Source organism: Ruditapes philippinarum, unplaced genomic scaffold (genome assembly GCF_026571515.1).
Source record: "Ruditapes philippinarum isolate M1 unplaced genomic scaffold, ASM2657151v2 ctg2024_1_1_1_1, whole genome shotgun sequence".
In the NCBI taxonomy this organism is placed as follows: Eukaryota; Metazoa; Mollusca; class Bivalvia; order Venerida; family Veneridae; genus Ruditapes; species Ruditapes philippinarum.
In genome coordinates, this window is record NW_026858768.1 from 21,900 (window position 1) to 34,416 (window position 12,517).

The window sequence follows — 12,517 nt, forward strand, 5'->3', positions numbered from 1 at the left end:
CAATACATGTCTGATTTATCATTCCAAAAGCTGATTTCCATTCATTTGGAACTCCTTCATCTGAATTTTCTGTATACAATCTTGCACTTTCACGAATGATGTTGGTACCAACTATTACTGGAACTGTGTCATTATATTCTGTTGCTTTTACAATAAGGAATGGTACTACCAATCCTGACATGTTACTGTTTGGAACTTTAACTTCGGCTTCGATGTATCCAAGATAAGGTATTTCTTTTCCATTTGCTCCGGTTATATTCAATTCAAATTCTCCGATGTCATGTAATTTTGGCTTATCCTCCATTTTCTTGAAATATGTCTCTGAAATTGTACTGACCATAGAACCTGTGTCGATCAGGGCTTTAACCTCAATGTTGTCTATAAAAATTGTATTTTCATTTGCCTTTCCTACCATCCTCTCTCGTAATATATTTCTCTTTATGTTCGGGCTGTTTACTTCTTTGCTTCCATCTTGCCCGTCGATAGAAGCTCCTTCTCGTTTAAATTGGCTTTACTTGTTTCTTTACTCTCATTTGGCTCTTTCTTCTCTGAAAGACTTCGGTCATACTTTGTTGACTCTTGTTGGTTACTTTCGTTCCTTCTAAAACCTCTTCCTCTATTTGAAACTCTATATCTGCTGTTAAATCTTGGCTGGTATCCTCCTCTATATGTATAATTTTGATCTTGACCTTTAAGTTTTCCAACATCGGCCTCTAATGTTTTCATTCGATCAAGAAGCTCTTGAAGAATAGTTAATTTTTCATCTGTCTCTTTCTGTTGGTTAATATTTGCTTTCACTTGAGTTGATAAATTCTCTTCTTCTTCTAGCCTTGCCTTTCGTCTTAATTTTTCAAACGTATCTGTTGACTCATACGACACTCTTGTGGCATTCTTAAGTTTTTCAGAATATAATCCTCTCCAAAAGCGTTCTTTAAGTTTACTTTCTTTTTTACTCTCACTTATTTCTCCCTTTTCTACAGCTTTCTGAAATAAGGTTTCTACTCTAATTCCCCAAGCAGAACATGATTCTCCTTCCTTTTGCGTTGCTGAGTAAAAGTTTTGAACAGCTTTGTCTCCTGTCTTAATATCACCGTAGATTTCTCTTATCTTTTCCAGAATTTCTTTTGCTGATGCGGTTGGTTTAATTGTCAACAATACTTGTCGTGTATCTCCAATCAAGGAGTGTCGAATAGCTTGCACAATAGCATAGTCCGGATACATCTGGGTTCTTAATAAACAAAATATCTCCATCTCCCACTGCTCAAAATCCTTGCCATTGAAATGAGGTTTCTTCGGTGGTCCAAGTTTAAACATCGGATAGTCGCTGTCTTTTTGTCGGCATTTCTCTGTATAGTTATGTCGAACAAAACTTTCTTCTTTATTATATTCTGTTCCATTATCTTTAATTTCCATTCTTTTCAGTCGTTCTTTTCTTGTCTGTAATTGATTTGCATCTGTTCTTTGTAGTCTTTCTTTCAGTAGCTTTTCTTTTTCTTTTAACAATTTTATCTTTGTGCTAAGTGTATCATCCTCTTTTCTGTTATCTTGAATCTCCTTCTCAAGCATTTCATTTTCATATCTTTTCCTATTCAAAACTAGTTCCTGATCTTCTAATAGTTTGATTCTCTCTATCAATTCTTTTTCAGCTTTTCTCTTATTCTCAATTTCAGCCTGTAACCTCCTTTGATTTTCTACAAATAACTTCTGCTTCTTACTTTCAACTTCTTGTAATTTCCTGAGCTTTAAACTTTCCCTTTCAATAGAACTTCTCTGACTTCTAATCTCCTCATTTTCACTTTTAATTTCATTCAATTTCATATCCAAACTCCTCACACTTTGTCCACTCCTATAACTTTTCATCCGAGTAATACTTTTGTCCGATGCATTGTCACTGTATTCAGTTAACTTTCTAGTCCCTTTTATATCTTTCATTCCTTGACCTGTTGTGTTTAAAATTTCATGTCTATCCAAAATACTGTCTGTTCTAACATATCCTTTATTTGTATAATCTCTCTGATCTCTTATATCATCTAAAGCTTTATCTAGCATCTCTATGTGGTCATCTAAAAATGCAAAGTTACTTTCCAATGATCTATTTTGATCTTTTGGCTGTACTAAATTTTGTGGCTCATTATTCTCCAAGTCTTGGATATCGTGTAATGTTGTAGCATGTAGGAATTCATCGATTGTGTTCAAATCAGATAATTCACTTTCTTTATCACTTTCTTGTTGATTTATATTTTCCATGTCAAGTTCAAAATCATCTGCATCAAATTGTCGTTGTATCGTTCGATGTTCAATCCTTTCTAATTCTTCAAGTCGTTTCCTTTCTCTTTCCTCCTTTTCCTCCTGCATCTGTCTTTCTCTTTTTCTATCTCTTAATATCCTCCTCAATTCACGTTCTGTTAAAGCTTCTGCCATTTTGAATTAATTCCAACTTTACCCCTTTTAGAATGATTACACAAAATACTTCAAATGATTTGTTCCATATGTATGTTTGTAATATGTCTTGTATTCTACACTATACATTCAACACAAAATTGTTCGTGTCTAATATTTCACACCATATATACCACACACTATTATTTAAAACACAATTATATCATCACGTAACCACACAATTATATCACACACAACCACAAACAACACAGTGATATCAACTTTTCCGACGTGTCGAGTATGTGTCACCATACAAATTACACTTCACGTATATAACACAACTGAATTCAGATATACATGTATTTATAAATTTATTTCATTTTAATGATGTCTTAAATTTATTGTGTTGTAATATAATAAACACTAATTATATTTTTTTTTCGTAGAAAGATGTAATACATTTTATAATAACCGGCACTAAAGATTATTATAAAATGAACTACTAGTCTTTTATACAATAAGATAAAGCTGCTTTTTTTTTTAAAAAAATCAGCTCGTGCAAGATTCGATCTCGAGATCTCTTGCGTGCTAATCAACTGCACTAACCATTACACCAATATACAATCTGATAAATGTCTCAATCTATCAGATAGTATACACTATATATCGCGTAAACGTGTTTGCTTAGTTTCGTTTACTTGCAACGCGAACGACGAAAATGACCGTTAAAATTTAATATAAGTTTCTGATAAATACTCCAGAAACAATTAAACTTTAATAAATACAACAAATTACTGTTTTTCGAACACTAATCAATTGTATTCCCGAGTAAAATATCCGAACCTTGCAAGGATTTGTATTTTCTTGGACACAACCTTAATTGCAAAATTTGCAAACAAGGTATATGCACATAAAGAGTAGTCGACTTTCTTATTTTTAATTCTTATCTCTTTTCTAAAGAAAAGAATTACAAGTTATGGAGAAAAAAAAACACCACAAAAATATAATGTGAAAAAAAAATGCGACGTTACTTGGTTTCGATCTCTAAACAATAGGGGTGAAAGGCGAACACGTTAACCACTGGGCTATCAGGGAATAGATAGTGGTAGAGAGGTAATAGTGGTAGTGTATATCAATACCTTTCGCAACGGGTTGAAGAAATAAGTTACACCATCCAATTTTTGGTCATGTGTTAAAAGCTACAAAGTATATTAAGCGTTTAAATGTTTTGAACAGAAGCTTTATCAAAATATCTTGAACAACAATTTACTTAAGATAAAGCTTAGTTAAAAATCTAAAGAAATTTTAATTAATAAAAATGACTACTATTTCTTCAAAAATTTACATTCAAAAATTAAAGCAAAGTTGTTACCTTTTATATATAAATCCTATATAAAATTAATCCAACACTTAAATCACAATATTCACTACTTATCACAACCACACTATTTACACAATTCACAAACAAAATAATCTGTCAAAAATGTCAAACTTTCACTTGAAGTGAAAATTATAGAGTCCGTGGCACAAATCCGACAATGAAAAGAAATCCAGCGACGAGGCTAGCCTTTCCGGTAAGTAATCCTGTTACTCGACGTCTCGAGTTAAGATTCCATGGAAATAATTAAATAAGGGCCCTAATAATAATGAAGGAGTTTGTACGCACGTGACAATGTTTATAAATACACGCAAATACGGACGGGATATCCAACAAAATTGATGATGTCAACTAATCACATGGTTTTAAAAACCAATAGAAATACTAGGATCCTGGCGGGAAGAAGGTAATTGGGTCATATGCAAAAACCGCACGGGTATTAACCAATAAAAATCCTTCTTCGCACAATATGAAGAATGTGTTGTATACACTTTAATTCCAAGCATAACAGAATATAAGTATTCCTCTGATATAACAAATCACTGTCGTAGAAATAATCAGGTGTCTTCTAAGTCAGCCTTGTTAACTGATCTCTTGTAGATTATCAATTAATCACACGTTATGGGCGCCATTGTCGACGTAACCCAGTCGGCAGTTACTTGTATTATAGGTGGGGTAATATATCGACTGACACAAGACACAACAAATGCAAATATCTGAAATATCCAAGATATTTATTAAAGAATATATTTACACAATATAAATATAATTATACAACTATAACATGGAATGGTCAAATATGAAGTGCCATTAACAATTATAACATAAGGTTGAGTGTATGATACAGGTATGTAATAACTACATGTACAATTAGGTAAGTATTCCAGGTAAGTATTGTAAGTAAACATCTCTATAACTTATCAAAAACCTATTTAAATATACCAATAAAGACATTCTGTAATAATTTAATAGTTTAAATTATAACTCTCAAAGATTACTAACCTGAAATATCCAAGATATTTATTAAATATTAAATATATTTACACAATATAAATATAATTATACAACTATAACATGGAATGGTCAAATATGAAGTGCAATGGAGCATCACACAACATACCCGAACTTAGCATATTAAGTTTACGGGTGACAGGTTAGTAACAATGATCGAGAGATAGAAATAATAGAAATATAGAGAGATATAACGGTATAGGATCAGGGGTCAAATAACATGTAACGCATTTAGATACAGTTAATATATTTTATTTGAAACGATTAACAAAATATAAGGCAGTGTACATTTTACATAAATTCTTATCCTACGACACAATCGTGACAATTCGGGCGATTCCGTCATACTGCGGAATCAGACGAAGTAATATTACGGAAATCTAAGCTATTTTAGTTACTTCGGTTATCCCAGTTTGTTTATATAAATAGGATTTCTATTTTTACTCGATTTATCGGTTTAAACCGTAATAAATTATAAACGAAATTGTTCCGTTTCAATTGTTTTTCAAGACGCAAAAGTTAGTTTCTTTTATAATTGTTTTTTTTTGTCTGTATTAGTTTTATACAATAGATAATGGTGACTGTAGTAGTATTCCGTCTTCAAAGGGTGGTCCTGCTTACCAAATCAAGCATGATCGAGTTATATTTAGATCTACTGAACGCAATTCAACATCTTGGTGAGGTAATCTAAAAATAGCACATGCATATCATTAACCTTGCCACGTGCTGATCTACAGATAGCGCATCGTATTTGTGATCGTGCATGCTTATTAATTGGTACCACGTAACGAAGTATTTTAGTGCATTTACTCGTCTATAAAGCAAACGAATGATTTCTCTGCGAAAAAGGGGAAATGAAATGTGCATACAAGGCACAACTGTGCAAGCCTTTCCTTTTAAAAGGAAACTTTATTTTCTTTTTCTTTTTTTTCCGGTCATTTTATCTTTCCGGTATTTAGTGTTTGTATTTATGTGGGGGTGGAAATCCCGGAATCCGGGACGCCCGGGATCCGGGATCGTATTAGATATAGAGGAAAAACTAATAAACTATATTTGTGTTGATTATTGTCGTAATGAACGGCCATTAAACGTTAAGTTTTTATTTTTTATTGTATGTAATGAACGTTAAATTAATTTAACTTAGGATATAGATATATTTAGAGCTATTTATTAACAAACTTAAAATGCGGAAATCACAATACTTATAACTATATGCCTAATTAATTGGAAACATTAAAGACTATATTCTTGAATTGGTCAAACCACGGGATCCCTATATGTTTTAATACGATCCCAGCTTTTCTGAAAACTATATTCTTGAACTGGCCAATTCCTGGGATCTCTATATATTTTAATACGATCCCTGCTTCTCTGAAAACTATATTGAACTGGTCAATTTCGGGATCCCTATATTTTTTAATACGATCCCGGCTTTTCTGACTGAATTGATTGACAACTTGTGTTTACTTTAGGACTTGTGTCTGTCATTCATTCCAGTACTAAATAACATATTACAATTTAACTTCGTATAAAGAGACATCTTTATGAATTCTAGAGTTTCTAGGGTTAGAGTCGATGACTTCTAATCAAGTTACCTCTCTGGCGTGGGTTCGATCCCCTGGAGATGCTTTGGTAGTTTAGCGCGGAGGAAGGTAGTCTAGTACTGGTGTAACTCTCCAGGAACGATGGTTAGGAAACTACCCGCCTATATGACTGAAATACTGTTGAAAAAGGCGTAAAATGAAACAAACAAACAAACAAACTATCTGTTTACATGCATCTTCATATATACTCATATTCCTCTTTGTTAAACTGAGAGAACTGGCTTCCATAACTTTATATGTCACTTTTATTTTGATGTTCGCTGAAGTCTCTTCAGCTAACAGAACTGTCATTTTAACATTTAAACACACCCCTGAAAAAAACGAAGCGAGTCGCTACTAGCTTTTTTAAAAGCTAACCTTGTTAATTTTACTAAAATAGTTCATAAGATATAGATTTATACCCTTTAAAGCGGAGAGATTTGGTCAAGAACCTTGAGCAAATGGGCTTGCTTAATCTGGCAGACACATAAAATGTACTGAAGCAGAACTGGCTGAGAATTCCATTCAACTCAGCGAAACAGATCCCCCACAATGCTTTTCAGAAGAGTTTTGTACTCGGATCTCAATGTTGAGTGACATTCAACAAAAGTATTTCGTTTTTCGAGAATGTTGACAATTTTGAAGATGGTGTGAAAATGTATCTCGCTACTCTCTCACTTGCTTTCTATCCAATAGCTGTCAGTTAATATTGATATATTTAAATCTATTTGAGAATCTTCCTGCGCACCACCTGTTATATGTAGTTTTGAGTAGATGTAGTGAAATAAATACCAACAGTTCCTCTGCAAATATTGTTAGTTTACTGAACTTCTTGACCCTTTAAATTACTTTCCCTGAAAATCTTTGCAGTGTGAACCTGTTTGAATTTCGTAATAACAAATCATGTCAAATGACTCATTTCTTTTACAAAATTTCAAAAAATCTTGCTCGAAGTCAAAAAGCTTGCATAGTGATAGGAATGACCTGATCAGTACAATACCATATCATTTGATCCTAAAATATGTAATAACTACTAAACAAATAAAGCTCCTTAACCCATTACTTAATGAGCATTTTGTGAAAAATGGGGGCCTAAATAAGGCATTTTTTTACCATTAGAAACACCAAAAAAAAGGGGGTAAAAAGGCGTTTAAAGGCGTATATATCGCGTAATGGGTTAACAGAACATCATGAAATTACTTGAAATTACCCAAAATCGCGTTTTTCCATGTTTAAACATGGCCTAACAGATAAATTTGAAGAAAAATTGTTGTTTTGTAGATTTTTTGATATTTTTTTTTCATAAACCCATAACTTCATGAGTATTTTGTGAAAAATGGCTGTTTTCATTGAAAATTCTCCCGTTACAAGTTCAAATTGCTATAAAACTATAAAAACTACTTCAATACTAATCAAACTTGGCACAAATGTTGACTGGACCTTTGCTTTTGTAATTACATGCACAGGCTTTTAAATTTCCTGATTCCATGGCAACCAGGGAACATCTCAAATTTGCAAAAAATCACTATTTTGCGTTAAATTTTTTTCAATCAAAATTTATTATAAAGTGCTGCAACTTCTCAATGGATAGAGATAGAGTCAAATGCTTTTCAGCGTTTGTTACACGCTACCTTATGATTTATCTGGGGTCATTTTTAGCCTCTCACAATTCCAAAATTTTCTTGGCGATGAGGGGGACTGCCGCCCCCTTCAACCCCCCCCCCAACAGAAGGGGGCACATCCCCCTTCTGGCAACCCCCTGATGTATCTTTTGGTTGGGGCCGCGCCGAAAAAGTGGTCGCTTTTTTAAACAACATTTCTCAAACAAAAACAAGTGTTGGGGGCCTAAATAAGGCATTTTTTTACCATTTGAGACACCAAAAAGGGGGGGGGGGGGTGAAAAGGCTTTAAAAGGCGTATATATCGCGTAATGGGTTAACAGAAAATGATGAAAATACTTGAAATTACCCAAAATCGCGTTTTTCCATGTTTAAACATGGCCTAACAGATAAATTTGAAGAAAAATTGTTGTTTTGTAGTTTTTTTTTTTTTTTCATTAACCCATTACTTCATGAGCATTTTGTGAAAAATGGCTGTTTTCATTGAAAAGTCTTCCGTTATATGTAATCAAACTTGGTATAAATATTGACTGGACCATTGCCTTTGCAAACAACATGCTCAGGCTTAAATTTCCTGTTACCATGGCAACGAGGGGACATCTCAAAATTGCAAAAAATCACTATTTTGCGCTGATTTTTTCCATCAAATTTGACTTTAAAATGCTGCAACTTCTCAATGGATTGAGATAGAGTCAAATGCTTTTCAGCGTTGGTTACACGTTACCTTATGATCGATCTGTGGTCATTTTTAGCCTCTCACAAGTCCAATATTTTCTTGGCGATGAGGGGGACTGACGCCCCCCTTCAACCTCCCCCCCCCCCAAAGCAAAGGGGGCACATCCCCTCTCTTTCTCATCTTTTGTTGTTTTTTGGATTTCTCTCTTCTGTTTAACTATTTCCTCACTCGTCAAAATAGTATGGCTCGTTTTTTTTGCAACATTGTTTTTAGTTTCTTTTATACTTTCGAGTTTTGGGGGCAGAAATACTTCACTTATACTATTGTCAACATCAAGAGCGGTTTCAACTGAAACCTCAATAAATGCATTATCATCTACACAATCCATTATTAGATTGTATAGGCCTACATTGTAGATATAGTATGACTCTGAATAAAATTTAGTAAATCTGATCATTCTGTTTTTATCTGTTTATCTGTTTTTCATACATTGATACATATTTGGTAAATTTTATTTGAACAAGAATGCCATTTTTTTTAAAAAAAAAAATCCTAATTATGAATTTCAAAAAACAAATATTCTCTCAATGTCTATCTGGCCGAAACGTCCAGGACGTGTAAAGACCAAAACCGAAACGTCCAGGAGGTGTAAAGTCCTGAAATCCATTAAAATAGGTTGCACGTAATCCGGCTATGAAAATTGGTACGGCACGTAACGGCAAATAGAGGCGTATTTTTTTGTTGAATTATTTCCCTGTAAAATTTATGTTGACAGAGGGCGCTAATATTAAGAAATGAGAAACTGCCAAAATTGTTGAAATTTACACCATTTGGGTTATTCAGCCTCAAATTACTTAATAAAAACAAGTAGAAGCATGATAAAATGGCGGTGAAAATTCAAAATGGACTTACTCAAATGATTATTATAGCGTTGTCAAAAAGATACGACTTCTTAAAAACCTTGAATGGGTTTGCATAAATTCTTTTGAAACACCTGTTCAGATTTAAAGAAATATGTTGGAGGAAGAAGAAAGACAGGAGGATGACACCTCTGTCAGAGTTGCTCTCAGGTACGAACTTCATGAAATAATTATACTACTTTCTTTAGAAAATATATATAAATAAATATATAAATAGTCATCTGACATCTCCTAAATTTGACCTCATCAGGTCACATTTTTTCTAATGTTGAACATAATGTAATTTACAGTGGCACTCAACAGTTGCAAAGATATACTATGCTGTATGCACTATGCTTATGAATAAGTGACCATGGTGAATAGTCCAACTAATTAGACTTGTCAAAGAGACACCGAGATAATTTTGGACGGGCGCTGTCTTTTTCCAGGTTTGACAGTAATAAAAAAAGTCTGTAAAATGGGTCAAACCGTTCACACCAAATTAATTAGGCTACATGGTGAATAGATTGGACTTGCTTTAAGAACCATGCAATGACAGAGCGGACAAACCAAGCCTAATCCCTATGGGGAAATGTTGTTGAATTATGCAGTTATTATGGTGGTTTCAGCGAACAAAACGTTTGGTGAAATTAATTGATGAAGAGGTGCCAAAGTGGTTCTGTCCGCTTTATGTTATAGATCTAGTGTTATTAAAGTGCCCAGTATACAATATATATTTTTTTAAACTATAGATAAACTGAAAACCACCAGTTTTATTATATATTATAGATAAGTTCTCCGAACTGGTAGTTCAACAAAACCAATTGAGCCCATGTTGTTTAACTATTTCATGTTTTTAAAATAAAACCAATTGCTTTGACCCAGACTGAATCAGCTGGAAGGTAAAAAACAATCGTCCTGCATCTCTAAGATGTTCGAGTGTCTAATAAAAAGGACAATGCAGCTCTATACAAACTTGGCACTGGTTGACTTGGCCCACTATTAAAAAAAGCTATCAACATGATGAATATAGTTAATGTTTAGTATATTAACTACAACTGTTCAGTATAATCATAATGCATGCTTCAACATCATATATATTTTAATAAATCAACTATATACAGATCTATGCATGTCGTACGGGGAGACCAGTGATCAGCAGCCAGGACTCAATGGCCTCTACAATCAAATTACCCCAAAAAATGAGGGGGAAAAAAAACACAGTCACTGTAAATTGCACATAAACTCTCCTGAGTCAAGCATAATTTTACTGTATGTTCTCCCAATGAAATTAACTGTAATGCAAAAGCTTGTTGCAGTAAGTGAAGTACTGGTATCCGATAATCAAAGCAGTCTCTTGATGTAAATCCAAGTGTAATTATTCCAATATATTATATTTACAAAACAACCTACGTTTACAGTATATGATGTATTTACAGGATACGTCCGCAGCTTGCTAGAGAGCGAATTGACATGTGTCAGATCTGTACTGCGGTCATGCAGTCAGAAAAGCAAGTAATGCTAGGAAAAGACAAGGCCTTCACCTTTGATTATGTGTACGACATTCCAGTTGTTCAGGAATTCATCTATAAAGATTGTGTTGAAAAACTAATTGAAGGGTAAGTAATGGTAGCTTTTAATTCATGGAATACTAATGAGCATTATGCCATAGCTGGCTTTAAGTTTAATGTTTGAAAAGAGTTCAAAGTGACATTGTTTAGAGTCTGATGTCCTGTCAGTTGCATGGATGCCGCCATTATGATTTATATATTTGAAGACTAATAGACTCATTGATGCTAAAATTAATTTGTATGTTTCTTAAATTGCTGACAGAGCCTTCATTTATTAATTGATTAAATTTTAAGATATGAACAGTTACTTAACTTTCCAAAAATATAATTTACCCTTTAATTGGGTTTAAGGTTGATGCAGGATCAAGATCACAGAGGCTAAAAATAGAAATTATTGTTTTTACATGTTTTAGTGGTATGGTACATTGTAGTACCACTTGGAACCTCCATAAACTTTGCAGATATTCTTGTTTATAAAACATTCAGAGTCTGTAGAATTATCAAAGTTTTGCCCAGCAATGGAATTATAAAGATTTGGTTTCTATGTTTCTTGTAGAAGAGATTTTAATGTTCTGCTGACACTGTCTGACACACAGGATCAAGGACATACATGTACTGTTTTTGTCCTTCTGTCATCTCTATGGACAACTTTAATATTTGCCAGAACTTTTTCATCATATAAACTGAAGCCTCCATAATTGAACATACCCCTGAATAAAAGCTTTAGGGACCTTGACCCCTGAATGACCTTCATTTTCAAGTCAATGTCATATTTAAAATTATTTTCAGAATTCAAGAAATCTCACTTCTATTATAATATTTGTGAAATAATTTACAAATGCATCTTGATAAACAGTTAGTGCATTATATATGACAATTGAACTTCACAGTTTACATGCAGTGATTTTCCTACTTATATAACAGACTCCGAAAAAAGGCCTCTTCCCAATTGAAATTTTCTTTAAAATCATGCAGTTTTCCCAAAAATCTGAACTTAAACCAGCTTTTTTACTTCCCAAATCAGCAATTTTAGCGATAATTTTTCCCAAAATCAAGAGGCTCAGGCGACATGTTGTTTTTTGGTATTGTCTTTTAAACTGATTAATAATATAGTATTTTTGACAAGTATCAACGTAAGACCAGTTTCTTGTATAAAGTTTTGAAGAAATTATGCCCATATACTGGTAAATAGACTAACTCCAGGCAGTAAAACTGTAACAAACCATGATCTGTGATTTGTAGCCAGCACAGTGTACAAAAAATTTTAGTTAGATAATGATAACCAATATGTGAACATTTTTGACAGCTATTATTCTATCCTGAAATGTAAGTAAAACAAATCAGAACTATAAAATCATTAGTTTTTGTTTGTTATTTACCATCAAGTTATAAATAGGGTAG

The 12,517-nt window shown here is 33.2% G+C and overlaps 2 protein-coding genes across 2 annotated transcripts in view; one reads left to right on the forward strand and one right to left on the reverse strand.

Moving 5' to 3' along the window:
* Nucleotides 1-453: 453 nt before the first annotated feature.
* On the reverse strand, nt 454-2,421 carry LOC132754200 (trichohyalin-like). The gene has a single exon (XM_060744795.1). It carries the CDS (start codon nt 2,419-2,421, stop codon nt 454-456), a length of 1,968 nt encoding a protein of 655 aa, XP_060600778.1.
* Nucleotides 2,422-9,408: 6,987 nt separating this feature from the next.
* Nucleotides 9,409-12,517, forward strand: part of LOC132754201 (kinesin-like protein KIF21B) — a 75,861-nt gene continuing 72,752 nt past the window's right edge. The window contains 3 exon segments of the mRNA XM_060744796.1: nt 9,409-9,716; nt 10,985-11,164; nt 11,530-11,536. Coding sequence (XP_060600779.1) covers nt 9,661-9,716; nt 10,985-11,164; nt 11,530-11,536 — 243 coding nt within the window. The 5' untranslated portion in view covers nt 9,409-9,660.

Bases quoted from the DNA above. Each gene is read 5' to 3' on its own strand.
- LOC132754200 (XM_060744795.1), bottom strand. From the start codon at position 2,421: ATGGCAGAAGCTTTAACAGAACGTGAATTGAGGAGGATATTAAGAGAT.